General features: G+C 50.1%; 5 protein-coding genes across 6 annotated transcripts; 2 read left to right on the plus strand and 3 right to left on the minus strand.

The window, feature by feature from the left end:
* Positions 1-25: 25 nt before the first annotated feature.
* LOC9649697 (syntaxin-71) lies at positions 26-1533 on the minus strand. Its single transcript, XM_024659187.1, has 9 exons — positions 1293-1533; positions 1112-1237; positions 864-1041; positions 710-795; positions 566-634; positions 461-505; positions 340-402; positions 204-280; positions 26-138 (listed from the first exon to the last, which is right to left on the minus strand). Exons 1-9 carry the CDS (start codon positions 1446-1448, stop codon positions 123-125), a joined length of 816 nt encoding a protein of 271 aa, XP_024514955.1. The 5' UTR covers positions 1449-1533; the 3' UTR covers positions 26-122.
* On the plus strand, positions 1525-3583 carry LOC9649698 (3-oxoacyl-[acyl-carrier-protein] synthase I, chloroplastic). Of its 2 annotated transcripts, XM_002985162.2 has the most exons (7): positions 1525-2051; positions 2112-2543; positions 2633-2806; positions 2855-2968; positions 3017-3118; positions 3170-3239; positions 3297-3583. In XM_002985162.2, the coding sequence occupies exons 1-7, from the start codon at positions 1584-1586 to the stop codon at positions 3362-3364; spliced, it is 1428 nt and encodes a 475-aa protein (XP_002985208.2). In that variant the 5' UTR covers positions 1525-1583; the 3' UTR covers positions 3365-3583. The 2 variants fall into 2 exon arrangements, with proteins under 2 accessions (XP_002985208.2, XP_024514952.1); XM_024659184.1 differs by having other exon boundaries at positions 3017-3239.
* On the minus strand, positions 3357-8755 carry LOC9649438. Its single transcript, XM_024659180.1, has 14 exons — positions 8672-8755; positions 7916-8600; positions 7745-7833; positions 7563-7661; positions 6981-7512; positions 6250-6924; positions 6136-6199; positions 4682-6088; positions 4450-4630; positions 4317-4400; positions 3936-4262; positions 3775-3870; positions 3591-3716; positions 3357-3536 (listed from the first exon to the last, which is right to left on the minus strand). The coding sequence occupies exons 1-14, from the start codon at positions 8726-8728 to the stop codon at positions 3468-3470; spliced, it is 4491 nt and encodes a 1496-aa protein (XP_024514948.1). The 5' UTR covers positions 8729-8755; the 3' UTR covers positions 3357-3467.
* LOC9649439 (spatacsin) lies at positions 8751-18064 on the plus strand. Its single transcript, XM_024659178.1, has 24 exons — positions 8751-10336; positions 10394-10469; positions 10528-10650; positions 10704-10884; positions 10945-11298; positions 11348-11533; positions 11583-11867; positions 11926-12435; positions 12489-12822; positions 12874-13001; positions 13056-13151; positions 13205-13348; positions 13397-13843; positions 13896-13955; positions 14010-14281; positions 14332-14668; positions 14720-15169; positions 15221-15337; positions 15394-15515; positions 15569-16238; positions 16290-16544; positions 16605-16793; positions 16847-17185; positions 17251-18064. Exons 1-24 carry the CDS (start codon positions 8812-8814, stop codon positions 17980-17982), a joined length of 7932 nt encoding a protein of 2643 aa, XP_024514946.1. The 5' UTR covers positions 8751-8811; the 3' UTR covers positions 17983-18064.
* On the minus strand, positions 18052-19869 carry LOC9649440 (pentatricopeptide repeat-containing protein At4g02750). Its single transcript, XM_024659117.1, has one exon. It carries the CDS (start codon positions 19867-19869, stop codon positions 18052-18054), a length of 1818 nt encoding a protein of 605 aa, XP_024514885.1.
* Between the last annotated feature and the right edge of the window lie 8 nt (positions 19870-19877).

Below are 19877 nucleotides of genomic sequence, written 5' to 3' on the forward strand. Positions count from 1 at the left end.
GAGAGCTCAAGAGCCCTAACGCATCAAAAGAGAATATCCTGTGAACTCATTTAACCAACAAACGTTTACTTCTTTCACTATCAACAAATCAAACGCCAACCCAACCTCGCCTGCCTCGTTAGTCACTTCTTCAAAACACTGCCAATCAAGCGAGCAGAGAGAATGAATGAGACGGTGCAAAGGGAAGGAAATCTTCGACTTACTTATACAAGTATCCAGCGATTCCTAAAACGATGCACAAAAGAATGATATCGATGCAGAAATTCCTGCTAGATCGCATCTACAGCGAACAAAGCCCCGGTAAGAAGCCACAATCTCGAGAAAGTAAGCAAGAGGTACCTTGTTCACAGTATCTTTCAATCTCACGTTCGTGGTTCTAAGCTCAGCGTTGGCGTAATCCACCTGCGGCAACACTCAAGCTTCAGCTTTCTTCCAGATCAACAAACAATGAATGCCGCACCTTGCTGTCAATCTCATCGATCAGAGGGACCTGCCTGTCCATTTCCTGTAGAAATAGTCACGGATTTAAATCGGCACTTGAAAGAAGGCATAGAATAGCTCTTACTTCGTTGATATCTTGAGCCATGTTTCGCAAAGTGGAGAGACCTTCGGCTATTGTATCCAGGCCTTGATCCTACCAAAGAACAAAAACACAACTTCACTGTTAGACAATAGAAAAGAATAAAAGCAAAGTGCAAGTCAACTTTACCTGTCTAGCTTTCCGAGTCTCGTACTCCTGTCGGAACCCCTTCGATTCTTCGGAGTGCTCGTACTGCTCGGGACGCATCACGTCCTCTAGAGGTTGCATGAAAGAAGAACTATAACCTCCGAAGCAACGATAGAAGCTTTTTCTAGAAACATACCGGGACTAACCGAGTCGATCTTGATCTCCATTTTGTTGTTGGACGCGCTTTTGCTGTTGCCCCAGCTGCTTCGTTTGTTCCCCAAGTTTGTTCCCTCTGGAATCGATTCAATCTTCTCAGCAAGCGCAAGGACGAGGTCTGGACGAGCTTCCATTTCTTCCCTGGAAAGTCCCTTCACCTGGACAAACAAACCAAAATTTCCTTGATTATGATACCACCGCAGGCGTACACAAACTATGCTAGCTTACCTTTCTAGGAGCGAGCTTCTCCAGCTTTGGGATCTCATTCCTTAGCGCGGCCTTGGATCGGCGGACTTCGGCATTCAATGCGGCTACAGTAGCTCGATTCTTCTCCGTGGCGGCCTCGTTCGCTTTCTAGACAGGGATAATCGCCTCACTGGGCGCTCGGCGGTGGAAATTTTGGTGTTACCTGGAGCGTGGTCTCCACATCCGCGTTGAGAACCGTGTAGAGCTTGAGGAAGCCATCGGTGGAGGAGATCTGCGCGTCCCGCTGCCGATCCAGATCATACTTCTCGTACTTCTGGCACAGCGCATCGACGCGCGTGAGAATGTCGATGACGCTCATCTTGCGCTTCCCTCAAAAACCAAAGCCCTCACTCTCTTCGCAAGCTCCCCTCGTCGGGGGTTCGAATCCGGGGAGCTCGATTCTATTTGACCTAAACTTTCTGGGTATCGAACCACGACCGGGTGTTATAAGAAAATGGCCATGGCAGCACCATCGTCGTGGGAAGCAGGGATTTGGCACAAGAAGAAGAGCAATGGACGCATTCCTCTCGGCGCCATCGCCAGAAAGCATGGTAATATCGCCATGTCTTGCAGCTCCTTCTCGTCACTGCTGCTCTCCAGATCCAAGGACGATCATCATCCGGTGGAGCGCGAGAGAGATCCCAAGAAGCGCGTGGTGATCACCGGCATGGGATTGGTGTCCGTCTTCGGCAACGATGTGGATTCCTTCTACGACAAGCTCCTCCAGGGCGAGAGCGGGATCACGCTCATCGACCGCTTCGACGCGTCCAAGTTCCCGACGCGATTCGGCGGCCAGATCCGCAACTTCTCGTCCCAGGGCTACATCGATGGCAAGAACGACCGGCGCCTCGACGATTGCCTGCGCTACTGCCTGGTGAGTGGGAAGAAGGCGCTAGAGAACGCGGAGCTGGATACAAGCAAGGTAAAATCTCTCGAGCTCCTCAAATATTTCGATGATATGATCGCTGCATTGTCTGTCTAGATCGACAAGGAGCGTGTTGGCGTCGTGGTGGGATCGGGAATGGGAGGTCTCTCGGTGTTCTCGGATGCTGTCCAGGCGCTCGGTGACAAAGGCCACCGCCGCATCACTCCCTTTTTCATTCCCTACACCATCACCAACATGGGCTCGGCGCTCATCGCCATCGAGCTGGGATTCATGGGGCCGAATTACTCCATCTCCACAGCCTGTGCCACTTCCAACTACTGCTTCTGCGCTGCGGCCAATCACATTCGTCGCGGGGAGGCCGACGTTATGCTTACCGGTGGCACCGAGGCCCCGATCATCCCAGTCGGGCTTGGCGGATTCGTTGCTTGCCGGGCTCTGTCGCAGAGGAACAGCGATCCCCAGACGGCTTCTCGGCCATGGGACAGAGATCGAGATGGATTTGTCATTGGAGAAGGCGCCGGAATTCTGGTATGATCTTCCATCTTTCTTACGTAGTATGATCTTCCATCTTTTGTTTTTTCCTTGCGTGGTTTTCCAACTTTCCAACTTTGTACCAGGTGATGGAGAGTTTGGATCACGCCATGAGGCGAAACGCGCCCATTCTTGCGGAGTACTTGGGTGGCGCTGTCACTTGTGATGCTTACCACATGACTGATCCTCGAGCCGATGGATTGGGAGTTTCAACGTGCATTACGCGTGCACTAGATGACGCGGGTGTACATCCAGAAGAGGTATTATCTCTTTGCGCTCGTCTCGATCATTCTCACCAAGGTTTTCAGGTGAATTTTATAAACGCTCACGCTACATCCACTCCAGTTGGCGACATGGCTGAGGTGAATGCCATTAAAAAAGTATTCAAGGATACGTCAGAGATGAAGATGAACGCTACCAAGGTACGTCTGATTGCTGCAATGCTGCTATTGTAACTTGAGCCTTTCTAGTCGATGATTGGACATTCTCTTGGAGCCTGTGGTGGCCTGGAAGCCATTGCCACCATCAAAGCTATCAAGACTGGATGGGTTCATCCAACTATCAACCAATTTGTGAGTCGGAATAGCTTGCTTGTTCACGATCACTCACAATCCTTTCGGCAGAATGTTGACCCGCTAGTAACATGTTTTGATACGGTTCCAAACGTGAAGAAACAGCACGAGATCAACGTTGGTAAGTAAAACGACGTCGTTGGAAGCAAGGCAGTACTAACACGACTCCACACAACAGCTATTTCGAACTCGTTTGGCTTTGGAGGCCACAATTCGGTGGTCGTCTTCGCACCGTTTGTTCACTAAGTAAAAAGATCTATTCAGTTTCCCCAGACAGCCAACACGTCTTGCTGGCGAGAGCAAGACGATTTAAAATATACAGTCTAGTATGCGAGCTGGAAATAATCTCTCAAGTTTTTTGCGAGTCCTTCCTGGTCGGCTTTCTCAAATCGTCGAAACTGGGTTTGCCATTGTATTCCTGTGACGAAGGCTTTAAAGAAAAGAAAAAACTTTGGTTCTGGGACAGTCTTACCTCTGCTCGCGCACACTTGCTATTGCGTCTCGACTCTAAGACGCTCGCTTCTGCATGGTCTATACATTTTCCATGGAAACGAACGTGGCCATCCGTGTCGTTCACAGTTTCGATCTGGAGCAAGCCCTGTAATGGAGGATCATCACTTTGCGAAAAAAAAGAAAGAAGCAAACAATGTCCTAACCTTGGAATGAGCACACCAGGCATGAAAAGGAACAGCACACTTCGCCTCGTGACACTGAATACATGAGCCACCTTCTCGTTTGCATATGGTGCAAGTCTAAACAAGAACCCAGAACAGAGAAAAACATAAGACCATAAGACCAAAGTTTTTTCTCTACGTACCAGTCGTCTCCTGGAAACCGAAACTCCAGATACGTCGAACATCCCCATCGTTCCAAGGTTGAGGCACCTCGTCCCGGGCATCCACAGGGCGCACACCATATGAACCCATTGTGCGACGCTCGGATCACTCACGGAAGCCGTGATGGTGTTGCTGACTTCTTCGATTTCCCTGGCGCTGTTTCTCTCCGATCGGCGTACCTGCTTAAGCCCAGGCTTGGGCCGTTCACCGCTTCCGGCCTTCCATGCCTTAAGTAGTCCCTTCACGACGGTCTGCGCGTTTTGAGCTCGAGTCATCGCCCCGCCGCGATATCCACACAGGACACACACCTGGAATGAAACCACTCGTCCATCAGCAACTGGCTAACAAGTTAAACTACTTACGATGTTCTCGACTTCGGACTTGCATGGACGGCACGTCCACGAGGACTTTGGAACCTTAGGAACTCCATAGCAAGCTTGATGGACCTGCTTTGAGCGCAAAATTCGTAAATCGTTTAAAAACAAATTTCGTTACCTTCACTGGACACGCGCTACAGTAGATGAGCTGATTGTGTGATTCGGACTTTGAACTCCCACAAACGGAGCAAGCGTTTTCCTTGACAGGTTGAGCCTTCTTGCAATGCTTCTTCAGCTCCAACTCATCTTCTACACACTTCAGTTTTACTGTCTGCGTTGTTCCAGGTTCACGAATGCCGCTGCATGGCGAAAACAATTTTAGTCCATCCCGCAACTTTGAAACTCCAAACCTGAAAGTAGAGGTTGTTTGTTGGTGATTCGTAGTCCTCCTTCGCTTTACAACTTCGGTTTCTGCTAATGAGCTCTTCCCTGTCTGCCCTGACTCCAGTTTCTTTTTCGCAACCGACGATGTCTGTCTTTGGGAATCATCGTCAGTTGCTAGAGACTTTGTTTTCCTGGTAGCTCCTCTTGGAGACCTTTCACCACGAGGAATGATACTTTGTCCCACTCTGAAAGGCCGACAAGTTACGTTTGCAGAAGGGTCAGGCATTGACGAATTGAGCTCAGACAGCTTACGCTTGCGGATCTCTTTGCGTAGAGCACCACCATCTTCCTTACACCCCTGTCCTTCAGCATTCTTTGAAAAACGGGGAAATCCTTCCAGACTGATTCTCCGTTCAGTTGCGTGCTTCATTATCGACTTCATTGACATCATCTTCCCGTTTCCACCGTTCCCCGTCCGGTTGTGTTTTCTTTGATCGCTACTGTCGGAATCCTGTTCGTCTGTGCCGGCTGGTGGGTCTCGACTCTTAACTTTGATTTTCAAAAGAGTGTTTTTCTGCTTCCCCCTGGCTATGTCGCCGTGCGAGTCCTTGAGAAGGAGAGATGCAGAACGGGTCTTCCTCACAGTTGTTCTCGATCGCTTTTGCTTCGGTGTAAGCTTACATAGAGCAGTGTTTTGTTCCTCATCATCCCTTTGCTGCCGTCGGTTCGAAGCAGGGAGCTCGGAAACGCCTGAATCATTACCCTTGGAATTCCTAGCCATGATTGTGTCGTTGAGGCTCGCCACCTTTTTCCGGCCTCTTCTTTCAACCTTGTCTTCATGTTGCACTTCTTGCAACCCTTCTATCATGACGGACTCATTAGCCTCGCTGGAAGAGCGGTCGCTTGGTGAGAGTGATAACTCCCGAGTATCTCCAGCTTCAAACTTTTCGGAGCTGGATTTTCCAATACCCGAGCCTTCATCAATTAAGTCATGCTCTCGGCTCTCCGACTCCAGTGTCGAGGCTTCATCATTCACGTCGTCGTGTGCATCTGAAAAACTCGCAACGTTCTCCGAGCTTTTAGTTGAAACCTCGCTAGTTTCATCCTCGTCCTCGAGTGAGGTGGTCTTGCCAGCTAGAATGCCTTCACCCGTGGTTTCACCGGGGACTTCTAAGCCATCACACGGCTTTGCAGGCGCGTTCCACCCAAAGGAACCATTTTCAAGCGGCACGTTTTTTTCCGAATGAACTGTGCCTGTAGGCAACTCATTTTCACCAACCGATACTAGTAGCCCAGAATTTGCCGGTATAATTGACGATGTATCTTCGTGGTGCTGGCCTGGTTTCCCCTCTAGAAGACTATCCCTTGTCAGATTTTGCGAGCTGGCGGCATGACTATTCCTTTCACCTTGTACTAAGAGCGCGGTAGAGTTTCTGCAGAAAGAGCTGATATAGTTTAAGCATATGCAGACTTAACCGACCTGTTTGCTTCGTCGACAATGTATGGATGCTCCACTATCGCCTTGTGATCCAAAGCGCTTTTTCCTGAAGTGAAGAATACAACTTAGAAAGGTAATCCTCAGCGTAGATTATACCTGGAGTGGCAATCGAAGGATTCGCTGGTTCTGTTTCAGCTCTCCCGTTGTCACATAAACGTGCTTTGGATCTAAATTGCTCGCCGATGTGAAGAGCTTCCTGTCCATCGAGCACAGATCCTGTTGCTTTGTGTTCCATACCCTGTTGCTGTATACAGCTACTACTGCTCATTCGGCACGCCAAAGTTTCCTGGGGTGCGGGTGCAGCCCGGGTCCCATCACCCCCAAAGCAGTGTACCACCTCCTTCTCTTTACTTTGCAAATACCGAGTCCCATTGTTGGACCATCCCACTTGAGAGCATTCTTGTGAGACGTATTGCTGACTATCCATCTGAGTAAATCCAACAACGTCGTTAAGCAGCCGATGACTCACCATTCTCTGCTTCATCTGTGACTGTGATAGCAGTTCAAGCGAGTTTTCTGGCACGTGAGGTTTTAACTGGTAGAAAGAGTCCCCATGCTCTGACGAAACTCTGTTCCCATTCTGATTTGGTGGCTCCGTCCAGAACTTTGTCCTCTCACTGAGTACTGTTCTTTCCAATGCGGCCGGGCCATAGTGACCGAAGTTCACAACGTTGATTTTCTCCAGTCGTTGTTGTTGGGTAAACTGCTGAACATCTTGCTGTGACTGGAAACCATAGCCATGTACTGATCCCGGGTGAAGGCTGGCATCAACTGCACAAACATATACAGAAACCTTGTCAGCCGAAGGGTCAAGCGGACTTACGTACTCTTTTGATACGCTCTTTCATAAACGAGTGAGGTTGGCTGATCCATCTCTGTAGTCTGCATCTGTGACCGGAAGGCTGTGCCGAATGATGCTCCTGCTTTCTGTGCTTGCTGTGACGGCTGCCCCAGCCTCAACTCAAAGCTCGACGCAAAACTGTCCTTGTCCTGTCTGACGTTCTCGTCCCAAGGTTTCCTTGCTTGATCAGAATGCAAGATCCTTTCCCGCAAACCAAGCTGTTGTTCAGCAGACGAATAGGCTCGACCACCATTGATGAAGTCGAAATGCATTGGCTTGACGGCACCCACAATCCGTTGAAACTGCGGTGAAAGAAGCTCAGCGCCTTTCGAACTTCTGTTGCAGCCTTGGAAAACAGCGTCCTGGTAATTCCCATAGTTCAGACTCGCAGGGAGGTTTGCCATCTGAACGGGCTGGCAACTGGTAAAAGTCTCAGGCAACTTAGGAGTGTGTACGTTTCTACTCGTTTCACTTCCATCACCAGAGTCCCATCCAGCTTCGTCATCCGGCACAGGAACCTGTGCGCATACGTTAGCTAGAAAAGACGGGAGAAGATGATAACACGAACCCCGACTCGTGTAAAGACTTTTCTGCGCCACTGGACTAGTGTCTCCCCCGTTTCCAAGTAGACAGCATTGCCGGGATTGACAGAATGAGAACCAGCATGCTGATGCAATGAAAAGAAAGTAAGAGAGTGAGAGAGAATAAAAAAAGAACGCACAGATCGTCTAAATCTCTACCGGCACTTGCCTGGACAAACTTGGCAACTGTCATCGCGCAGCCGTGACACAAACACACCACCTCCAGCCGACCCCTATCAGTGAGAAGCAACTCTCCATCTGTTGTCGGGAAAAGCCCGAGCAAGATGACGTCAAAGAGATGATCCAAGACGCAAGGTATAGAGAGGAAGAGAAAACTTACTGGCGATCAATCCTTGAGCGCCGGGAGTGTATACCCGCAGACCCGCCGGGAAGGCATGCGAAGTAGAGTTCGCGCTGTTGATAGATTTTCTCTGTGGAGGTAGCAGCGCCTGTCCGTGGAGCTGCTGCTGGTTTCGAAAGTCTGTAGAGCAGCTAGTCTGGGCGTCATAGGTTGATCGAGACAAAGAGCTGTCCTTGAAGAAGTCGACGTCGGATTTCTTGGTCCTTGATCTGTTCTTGAGCAAGCCCAAGTCCCGGTCCAGAGAAGCAGTGGTAGCAACGTCGGTGAGAAGGGCACGATTGGTAGTAGCGGGATGGAGCTCCTGGACGCCAGACCAGGGCACGGCAGCATTGGCACTCGCAGTGGAGGAAACTAGATGATGTTGCAAGTGTGGATGATGAGAAGTGACGATCCCTCCGGCCGAGTGATGGAGAGAGTGCTGCTGATGCTGCTGTTGCTGCTGCTGGACGAGAGCTAGCAGCTGATTGCTGCCTTGATCGCTGCTACGAATCGACTGCTGCTGCTTAAGGCCTCCTTCCAGGCCGCCGAAGTTGATGAGATGATTAGCGCCCAGCGTCTCCTGCCGGATTGTCACGCAGACCTCCTGCGCGACGAAGGGATGATGGTGATGGTGAGGCGGATGATTCAGCTGGCTCACGGTGCCAGCCGCATTGGCCGCATTGACCTGGAATTGCAGTGCAGCGAGGATCACAATGTGAGGCTCCCGGGGCCAAGGGGAGATGAATGTAGGCTTACCTGAGCTCCGCCAAACGATTGCTGCGGTCGACTGTGGTGCTTCCACAGATCCTCCATCCAAGCTCTCCCGCTCAGGAGACCCCCATAGCCCTAAAAACCCTTGCTTGGTGAAATAGGGTTCTTGAAAGGGCGAGGCAATCATGGAGGACGAGGACGACGATCCGATTGCCGTAATGCAGCTCCACAGCTGGCCGGAGATCCCGCTCGGCGAAATCCAGCAGCTGACCGATGCAGCTCTATCGCCATCGCTCCGGCGATTGCTGCTTGTGTCGAGGACGTCGGGATCAGCGCGATTGCTCACATTGAAGAAAAATCTCTCCGTAAGTTTGCCACAGCCGATGGGATCATTCGCGTGGGGATGCCAGACAGATTGTTACACGAGCAATGGGGGATCGTCGGGGCCATTTGAGGAGCTGCTCTTCACTTGCAGCGATAGAGGTCTTATGATCTACGGGTTCGCAAGCAAGGTTAGCGAGCATGGCCTAGATTCTAGCAGCTCTAGCTCTATCTACGAGGTTGAGCTGGGATATCACGACGTCGACAAACCGAAGCTCGTCTTTTTGGAAGCCGAGGCATGGCCGGATTTCGTACCATTGAGCATCGCGAGAGACTCGCCTTCTTTCTTGAAGTTAGTCGAGTTCGCCATCAGGGACTCTGGTACCGACCAAGCATCTCTTGATGGAAGAAGCTATGGATTGGTTAGCTTGGTTTCAAGTTTCTCCGGCAGCTTGGTGGCAATGATCTTGCAAGAGGCTTCTAGTGGCGATCGAGCTGTAGTGATCGCCAGGATATCCGAATGGGACGTACGCTGGATCGCTCGGATTCTCCTCGACGGGCAGGGACAAGACTGGGTGGACTTTTCTCTGGTGCTGGACAGGTTCCTGGGTCTCACAGGCAGTGGCAAGATTTTTATCTGGGAAGCTTCGACGGGAAAGTTTCTATCTGTTGTTCATGTTTCAGGGACGACGGCCACCTTTTCGCGACTATATCCTGCCAAGCCTCGGGGACTTGTAGGTGTTGCGGACGAGCTCGGACAGATTTTCTTCGTCTCGCTGGAGAGTCACTTTTCTCAGCCTGGTATCGGTAGCTGGCGCTCAAGCTGGGAGCTTGCCGATTCCGAAGTTTGGATCCGCGAGGCTGGGACTAAGCCGACGCTTAGTCCCAGTGGATTCACTCCCAAGCACTTTTTGGCTGCGGGAAAATCATCCGGTTACAAAGGCAGGAAGCTCCGGAAGGTTGTATTGCCTTGTGTTTCTTCCAGTTCCAGTTCCGATGCTGCCATTGCAATAAGTTCGTGCTCGATAACTCGGTTGGTCAGAAGGGATGGCTCCGCCACAGTGGTGCAGAGTCCGTTGTATTGCTCGACAGGCACAGATGCCGCGACCAAGACTTGGACATACTCCAACGAAACAGTGGGCTTCAGCTTTCAAGGGTCACTTTATCTCGTATCAGCAAACTCTCTGACCGTGGTTCTTCCTCCAGTCATTGATTCAAGTCATCAGGCACCTAGACAGCAGTGGTGGTGTACGTCCACAAGAGAGCTTCCTAGCTTTTTGTCATGCCAAACTCCGGTCCCGCAACTACAGCAGTGGCAAATGGCAGTACTGGACAGATGCCTCATTTATGACGGATTGGATGAGGCGGAGCACTTGTTCGTTGAAAATGGTGAGCTTTTTGTGAAGTTCGTTGAAGCTTGGAAATAGATTAATTCTAACACTGTAGGCTGGAACATCAGACTTGCACGACTGCGAAAGTTACAGTTGGCGTTAGACTATCAGCGAACAAATGAGATTGCACCGTAAGTTTCGTTATTTCATTTCTCAACAAAAGTTTACACAGACCAAGCTCCTGTCCAGGTTGTTGAATAAGCTTATTCCTGTGGGTGGAGCTGAAACAGGTGTGCTACGTCTGATGTTTACTGCTGTGGAACTTATGTTGAATCAATTCGGCAGTGATAACGAGCTTTCTCAAGCAGCGCGGTAAATATGTTTCTTGTTACTTATCAATGGATATCATCTACTTTGTGTTTCAGGTTGCTTGCCCTTGGTGCACGTTTCACCAGGGAATTGATTAAAGTTTATGGACTTCGAAGTTTTCCTGACGACAACCTTCAGACGTCACAGCCTCTCCTGGAACTTTCGCAGTTTCTGGAAACTATTAGAACCTTGCAAGACCATCTACATTCACGCAAGACTAGGCCAAATACTGAAAAGGTAAACAGTTTTGGAATTGGCTGCTTCCTTGAATTTTTTTGTTTCTTTTACTTTTTGCAGGATGAGGCTGTACCAGAGGTGGAAAGGCGGGTGCAAGCAACTCCTTCAGTCGAGCCACACTATAATGACGACCGCTTGGTTTCTACTGTTATAGCGTCACCTGAGGACGAAGAAAACAGTAGAAGACACCCTTCGCAGGAAACTCCGAAAGAGATGATCGCCCGTTGGGACAGTGAAAACATTGATGTTCTTGGTATCGTGAAGGATGCTTTACGTGCAGGACGCATACCTTTGGCAGTTGTACAACTTCACCACCGGAGGTGTGGAGAGACTGGTAAGAGGCAACTGGAGGCCGACGTTTTTAAGGAAGTTCGTGACATCGGCAGATCAATCGTCTATGAGTTGCTTTGCAAGGTGACTTTCGGTTTTGGTTACGGTGGTAGCATTCTGATTTTTGGTACAGGGAAAGACGCCAATTGCATTGGCAGCGTTGCGCAGACTTGGAGAAGACATACCAACGGTGCTACATGATCTGGCATTTGGAACCGTACGGCGGTCATTACGAGCTCATACTACGAAAGAGCTGCGGAGGCACGGTCACCTTGATCCAAAAGAGTATCGCCTCTTACAAACTATTTCGCGAATTGAGGTAAACTAAGTTTGTTGCATCTTCGTTTTCTGACTTTATGTTATTGAAGAGTGTGTACCCAAGCAACAACTTCTGGAAAAGTTACCGCATACGACATGAAGATTCCGTTGGTACTTCAATGCCTAGCGATCGAAAGCTTCAGATTTGGTGTACATCGCCCGTTGGAGATTGTTCGATTGACTGTGGTGAGATTGATGGTGTGGTATTGGGATCATGGAATAGAATTATCGCTAAAGACGTGGAGGATGAAGTGAACAAAGAAGAGCGCTCTGCAGCATACTGGGCTGGTGCGCTGGTTTGGCTTCAATCGTTGGATGAGTTAACTATTGATCGGGTAACTAGATTCAAGTTTCAGTTTCTTCTCGCTCGTGACTAATGTTTGCTACCTGTAGATGATTCTGGAGCAATCTCAAGCATCAAATGTTGCATGGGATTCTCAGCTGAAGTATGCGGTGGTACACCACTCGTGGTCCGCTTCAACAAGCTTGATCAGTGATATTCCTTCCTCGGAATTACAAGAATCTGAGCTGGAGATTCAGGTGCCAACTTCAAGAAATGGTATAGTGGTGGTGACAATACCCAAGGTCAAGCGGCTCGCGCCGAACTTAGATGCTTGCTCCAACTGGCTTCGTTATCTGGTTGAACGGGATCTAGCAAGAGGTCACATTTTCTTGCGGTCGCTATGGACTGGTGCAACCGAGCTGCTTTCATTGCTTTCACGTGCCGGTCTTATATTTTCTCACTCGGCTTCAGACGTCCAACAAGTTGATACTGTAAAAGCCATCCAGCAGCTTGTAGTACGGTCTTGTGTGCAGTATCGTCTACCGTGGTTACTCGAGTTATATCTTGATCAGCATTTGTCAGGGTTCGATGAAGACGCGGAAACATTTTTGGAGATTGCGGTAATTCTTTTCGGATTGTTTTGTTCTTGTCACTTGAATTTTGGTTTTCCTAGGAAGACTGCCACTGGGCAAGATGGCTTCTTTTGTCACGTGACAACAAGTACGAATATGAAGCTTCTTTTGCAAATGCTATGGCAATCTTTGCGGGTCAGTCGATTTTGACACTAGACGACATGGCTACGTTTGGAAGTGAGCTCATGGCTCTCTCGACTCTAGCTTATGCTCCTGTTCTACCTCAAAAATGTTTATACTCGGGGGTGAAAAAGCAGTCTGGTAACAGCTGGCAGTGTAGTCTCGAGCAACTTCAAGCAGGTCTGAAACCATTCCCGACTCTTTGGAACACTTTAAAGTTTTGGTGCCTTGGGAAAAAGGTCAAAGTTGATCCCGGTAAGATAGTTGGGTACTTTTTTTGACATTATGATGACACGGGTGAAGCAGATTTGCCTAATTATCTACAGTGGCGTTTGAGCCTGTTTTCTTCAGCGGACTACGGGACATCGCTCTTAACTTTACTTCCGAGATGGCTTCCAAAAAGCTTCAAAAGAGTTTTGTATCTATCCATTCAGGTAGGTGATTATCCATCTTTGGTTTCCGAGCCGTGTAAGACCTGGTTTTAACAGGGAGGCGGTGTTGGAGAAAGTTTCATGAGCCCAGCGTCTTGGGAGGAATCGATAAAAAAGAGGATTGACAAGCAGATTCATTTGAACTCGTTAGAGGTTTGAACTTATTATGTCGTTTTCCTCCTCATGACGGTTGTTTTGTCTTTCAGACCCCAGAATCTAAGCTTGAACTTCAACTCCTTCAAGGATGTCCACTCGCTGCGTTTAGTTATTTAATGTCGCTACGAGCTAATGAAGGAAGGTCTGGAGATGATGGTGTGCTTTCTCACGTTGAGGAAGACCTGCTTTGCCTGGTAAGTTTCTCCCGCCTGGACGCTTTTTGTAAAACCGGTGCTGTGCAGGTGAAGCCTCTTGGTGTACGTAATTTTAGAAACGATGTGGTCACCGCTGCATGTTCTCTGCTGCTAGAGCTCTGTGGCGTGTCTGCTACCGCCCTACGCACTGACATAGCCGCTCTTCGTCGAATCGCTGAAAGTGAATCCTCGGGCGAAGATGTGTCAAACTATCTTGCAGAATCGCTATCCAATAGTTATACGGAAACAGGTGTAGCTGGTGAAGCGGACAAGCGTTGCACTTCACTTATTTTAGAGCACCTAGAAAGAGCCAGTATGACTGGAGAAGACGCAAACGGGCTATGGCTTAAGACAGGTGAGGGAAATGGACAAGAACTGCGTACGTCTCAGATGTCAATGAGTGAACGTTGGAGTTTGGTAACGGCGTTTTGCCGAGTTCATCACTTGGCACTCAGTACAGTTTACCTTACTCACTTGGCTGGAGATGATGACTGGGTACGTAGGACTTCATTTGCTTCAAGCATCGTAACATCTGAAATTTTGACAGGTTGGATTCCTAGCTGAAGCTCAGTCTGAAGGTTGTCCGCTCGATATACTTGTTGGGGTGGTAAGTCCTCTTCTATTTGTTTTTTTCCCATTGTCGTAATATTCTGTATTTCAGGCATCAAAGAATTTTACAGATGAGCAACTACGAAGTCACGTTTTGACTGTTTTAAATAGCATGTCCGGGAAATCTGATCACACGGAAATTTTGGACCACAACGAGTTATTTTCACTGATAGCGGAAATTGAGAGTCGTAAAACTCCTGGAGCAGATTTGATTCAAAAGGCAAAAAGCATGCGTTGGCCACTACTTGCTGTAGTGGCCTCTTGCTTCAACGACGTATCTCCACTCACGTGCGTGGCTGCATGGCTGGAAGTAACAGCAGAAAGGTAGGCCAAGTTGGCTATGGATTTGCAGATAGTTAACAGTTGCATTGTAGAGAAACCAATGGTGTAGGAGCTGCTTTGGCATCTAATGTGGGGTATGCTGTGGATGCTACAAATGCAGTATATCATACGCACCATCGGTTGCCAGTCTACACTCGCATCAATGCGAAAAGACGACGTCTTTTGTCAAGTCAGAACGAGGATGATTTTATCGAGTCCTGCCAGCCTATGCAACCAACCCAGATACTTCAGGCTGGAGATGGCACTCAAGAGTCTTTGGCAAAAATGGTTGCAACTCTGTGCGAAAAGCAGCTGTTCATTCCTCTGCTTAAAGCATTCGAGCTGTTTCTTCCGTCTTCACCTCTGCTTCACTTTATTAGATTTCTGCGGGTAAGCTTACTCTTCTTTCTGTACAAGCTTTTAACCATATTTCGTGTCCAGGCCTTTTCACAGATGAGGTTGTCTGAAGCTTCGGCTCATTTGGCCGACTTTTCTGCATTTTTGAAAGAAGAAATTCACAGTAGGGGTGGAAGAAGTGGAACAACATGGATCAGTAAAGCAGCTATTGCTGGGGCCAATGCGATATTGGCTGCGTGTCCTTCTGCCTATGAGAAGCGCTGCATGTTGCAGTTGCTTGCTGCAGCAGATTTTGGTGATGGAGGTGTTGCTGCTATGGGATACAGAAAGCTTTACTGGAAAATCCAGCTTGCGGATCCGTCATTGCGTCAAGGGAGACAGTCGGGAACGCAGGTTGATGACTTGGATGACGACGCTCTTTTAAAAGATCTCGAAGCGAGTGGTCAATGGGAAGACGCTCGTAGTTGGGCGAGGCAACTTGATCTCAGCAATCAAGGGAATTCGGGTGCAGTTCATCACGTAACAGAGATGCAGGTAAACGGCTTAACAACTCTGGTTAGTAATTTGTGTTGATATGTTTTTCAGGCAGAGGCAATGGTTGCCGAATGGAAGGAGTTGCTTTGGGATGTACCCGAGCAAAGAGCAGCACTATGGCGGCACTGTCAGGCGCTTTTCACTAAACATTCGTACCCTCCGCTCAAGGTAGTGTTTTTAGTTGCTTGTTATAGCCTTGCCGACATTTTGTGTTTTTTTTTCAGGCTGGTATGTTTTTCTTGAAGCACGCTGAGGACATTGAGCAACATGGCCTACCTGCAGAGCTGCATGCAGTACTGCTGCTGGCACTTCAATGGCTTAGCGGTTCGATCACTGGATCAGCTCCGTATGTGATACTTCACATTATTTTCTTTGTTTAACTTTAATGTTTCTTTCCAGTGTCTATCCGGTTCCTCTGCTCCGTGAACTTGAGACTAGAGTGTGGCTCTTGGCCGTGGAATCTGAAGTTTTGATGAAGAGCAGCAGCTCAAACAGTCCAACTTTTAGGCTTGGAGCACTAAATCTGGAAAGTCCATTCAGCATGCACAGCGGGAGCCCTGTTGATCGCACGGCAGCTAAGATTGCAACTGTTGATGGCCACCTCAAAGTCTTCAACTCTATGCACGCAGACATAATGGACGATATTCGGCAGGTTCACAGCCCCGTAGGTTCTGGTGGTAAAGACGGAGGGTCTAAACCAAAACGCAGACTTCTTAGACGTGGCCAGGAGAAGGAACAAACATCACCTGATATGGACAACAAGTTGAAGATCACTGACGAAGACTCTACTGCTGGCTGGGAAGACAAGGTTGGGGAGGGGGAAGTTGAAAGAGCGATTCTCGCGCTCGTTGAAGTTGGTCAGGTGCAAGCAGCAAGACAACTTCAACAAAAGTTGTCACCCAGTCGTGTACCGGCAGAGCTTGTCTGGGCTGAGACGGCTTACAACGTTGCCATGCTCTCGAGTCCTACTGTGAAGGGATCAATAAGAGGATCAGCTTTGGGTGCACCTGTCATGAAGACGCTCAACAAACTGAAGTTGAAAGATGTCTCGTCTGCTTCGCCTCTTCAGGTAAGAACTTGTCCGTTCCTTTTTGTGTTTTAACTTGGCTGTTCTGCTCAGGCTATGGAGGCTTTGACTGCGGCATGTCGAGAAGGCTGTGGTCGTGGCCATTGCAGACGAGTTACTGCCGTGGCTCAGATTGCCAACTTTTTGGACCTGCCTTTCTTTGAAGCCTTCCAAAAGCATCCGACTGAACTGCTTCAGCTTCTTTCTCTAAAAGGCCAAGATGCTGTTTCAGAAGCTAAACTTTTGGTGGCCACCCATTCGATCAACGCATCCAGTATTGCTCGCATTTTGGCCGAGTCATTTCTCAAGGTGTGGTTTTTTAAGTCTTTCATTTCTTTCGTTATTTCTTTTTCTTTGTGATATATCCAGGGTCTCCTTGCTGCACATCGCGGTGGATACATGGACTCGTCTTCCTCGAAGGAGGAGGGACCGGCACCACTGTTATGGCGATCATCCGATTTTGTACAATGGGGTCAGCTATGTCCATCTGAACCAGAACTTGGACATGCTTTGATGCGACTAGTAATAAGTGGGCATGATATGCCGCACGCTTGCGAGGTACAAACTTTTTCTTTCGTCTTGTGCGATCCTTGACTCGGTACAACACACAGGTGGAGCTACTTATACTAGCGCATCAATTCTACGAGTCATCTGCATGTCTTGATGGAATGGACGTGCTGGTTGCTCTAGCAGCCACTAGAGTGGAAGCTTATGTGGCTGAAGGAGACTTCTCAGCCCTTGCCCGGTTGGTAACAGGTGTGAGCAACTTCCAAGCTCTGCGTTTTGTCTTGGATCTGCTGATAGAAAACGGTCAACTGGAGTTGCTGCTCAAGAAACGTGCTGCTGTTGATGCCTTGAAGGAGTCATCGGCATCTGTCCGAGGCTTCCGAATGGCCGTTATCTCAGCTCTGAAGCACTTCAACCCGCATGATTTAGACGCGTTTGGAATGGTTAGTAACTTCTCGCACCGTCATCTGCTTTGTTGCCTAAGCGTCCGTTTTTCTTGTATGCGCAGGTGTTCAGCCATTTCAGCATGGCCCACGAGATGGCTAATCTTTTGGAATCAAGAGGACGGAAAGGCTTAACTCGGTCCATTAGGAACGATCCAGAGCAGAACGAAGAGGTGCTGGAGATAATGAGGTTCTTTGTGGAAGCGTCGGAGGTGTATGCGGGGATTGATTGTGGAAACAAGACAAGGTGGTGCTGCGCTCAGGCCTCGTTGCTCTCGTTGCAGCTCAGAATGCCAGAAATCATGTGGCTCAACCTGACGGAAACAAATGCTCGACGTTTGCTAGTAGACCAGCGCCGGTTCCAGGAAGCATTGATAGTAGCAGAAGCCTACGGCCTCAACCAGCCCGCGGAGTGGGTTCCTGTGCTGTGGAACCAGGTGCTGTCACCAGGTTGGATCGAGCACTTCCTCACCGAGTTTGTGGCGTCATTGCCGCTCCGTCCATCCACGCTCATGGAGCTAGCTCGAATCTACCGGTCAGAAGTGTTGGCCAGAGGCGACCACCTGGACTTCTCGAAGTGGCTCACCTCTGGCATGCCACACGAGATCACCAAGTCGTTCAGGAGTATACTCAAGCACGTAGGCGACTTCAGGCTACGAACACAGCTCACAACTCTGGCCTCGGGCTTCCCCGACGTGCTTGATATGTGCGCTCGGATTCTAGACAAGGTGCCGGACATAGCTGGTCCACTGGTTCTCAAGCGGGGACACGGTGGAACTTACGTCTCGCTCATGTAGATAAACATGTCGATCGATCGGTCGGCGTGTATAGATTCATGAGGTAAACAGCTCGTTTTGCTGCTTTTTCTAGGCAGAATAATATTGCAGATAAGCGGCCATCAAAATCCTCCATGCCACATTGTCTGCTTCGAACGGCATCGAGTGCATCAATTCTTGCGCTCCATCAAAGTTGCCTGCTCGGCCGACGAGATCGATCATGCAAATGTAGTGTTCCAGCGCCAGCCGGGTGTGGTAGTCGGCCTCCAAGCTCAGGAAGAACGAGCAGCCAACGTCCAAGGCTCCGGCATGGCTGCACACGGACAGGACGCAGAGGCTGGTGATCTTGTTGGGAGCAACTCCATCCAGCAGCATGAGCCGCAGGAGGTCCAAAGCCTCGGCCACGTCGTGATGCACCGCTGCCACCATGCTGCTCCACGACACCACGTCTCTCCGGTACTCGATCGTCTCGAACACCGCTTTGGCATCGCTCACGTTCCCACACCTGACGTGAAAGTTGAGCACCGCGTTGGCCACAACGACGTCCGGCTCCCCGCTGTTCCATTTGATGGTGCACTGTAGCAGTGACGCTCCCAGCGCATCCAGTCCCAGGTTTGCACAGGCATCCAGCAGCGTGGTGAGAGTGATCTTATCGGCCTTGACGGCGTCCTGCTGCATCCGCTCCCAGAGCTCAAGAGCCTGCTCGTTTTCACGGTTCTGGACACAGGCCGAGAGGATGGCATTCCACGACACCAAGTCGCGATCGGGCATCCACTCGAAGACGGACAGAGCAGCAGCCAAGTCCCCCCGCCGAGAGCACACAGCAATCACAGCATTCCAGGAGACGAGGTTGTGGCATGCCATCTTGTGCCACGCCTCCACTGCTAGATCCATCTCCTCACTGCTGACCAAGGCTGCCAGCATCGCGTTCCACGACACGACGTCGCGTCCGCTCAAGCCGTCGAACACCGCCTTGGCGCTGCTGCTGCTCCTCCACGCTCCATACATGGTCACCAGGCTGTTCCCGACTGCTACGTCGCTGATCCCAAGCTCCGCCACCTCTTGGTGAAGCGCCCTTCCGAAAACTCTCAAGAACGACGACGACGACGAAGAAGAAGAAGATGAGGCCTCGAAGGCGCTGACGAGCGTGAAGACGTCGGGCGGATGGTAGTCACCTTGGGCGTCCATGAGGCTAAAGAGTTCCAACGCGCGCCTGGCAGTGGAAGAGCAGCGGCTGTGAGCTGCGATGATTGCATTCCAAGACACCCGGTCGCGACCACCATCGCCGCAAGCTTGGAAGAGCTGCGCTGCTTGCTCTGGTTTACCGCCCTGGGCAAATGCGGCGATCATCACGTTCCTCGAGACAACGTCCCACATTGGCATCCGGTCGAAGGTCCGCTTGGCTCGCTCGCCACTGTGATCCAGCTGCAGCTGTGCCGACATGACGATGTTCCACGAGAAGTGGTTCCTCCTCTCCATCTGATCCAGAAAGACACGGACGGCCTCCTCCGGCTCCCCGCAGCGCTTGAACATGTCCATCACCAGGTTCTTGAGGAAGGTGTGCTTGGCCAGACCCCTCCTCACGATGTGCGCCACGATCCTCCGGCCCTCTTGAATGCTCCTCGCCTGGCGGAGGAGGAATCCATAGCTGTTGATGTCCAGCTGCTTGTCCGCGCTCCATCGCTCCAACACGTCCACCACGTCGGAGACTCTCTCCTTGCCGCTGCTACTGCCGGTGCGAGTATCGAGCTCCTGCTGGGCGAGCGCTCCCCAGATGGAGCACTGATCTTGCTGGAGAGTGCCGGCCATCCATTGCAAGTAGCTGTCTGGGAGACGCGCAAGTTCCTCGCCTTTGTGCCTTCCAAAGCTCACCACCACGCGGCCCCTGCTGTTGATCACTGGCCTCATCAAGGATA

This window comes from Selaginella moellendorffii, unplaced genomic scaffold, assembly GCF_000143415.4.
Source record: "Selaginella moellendorffii unplaced genomic scaffold, v1.0 SELMOscaffold_66, whole genome shotgun sequence".
In the NCBI taxonomy this organism is placed as follows: Eukaryota; Viridiplantae; Streptophyta; class Lycopodiopsida; order Selaginellales; family Selaginellaceae; genus Selaginella; species Selaginella moellendorffii.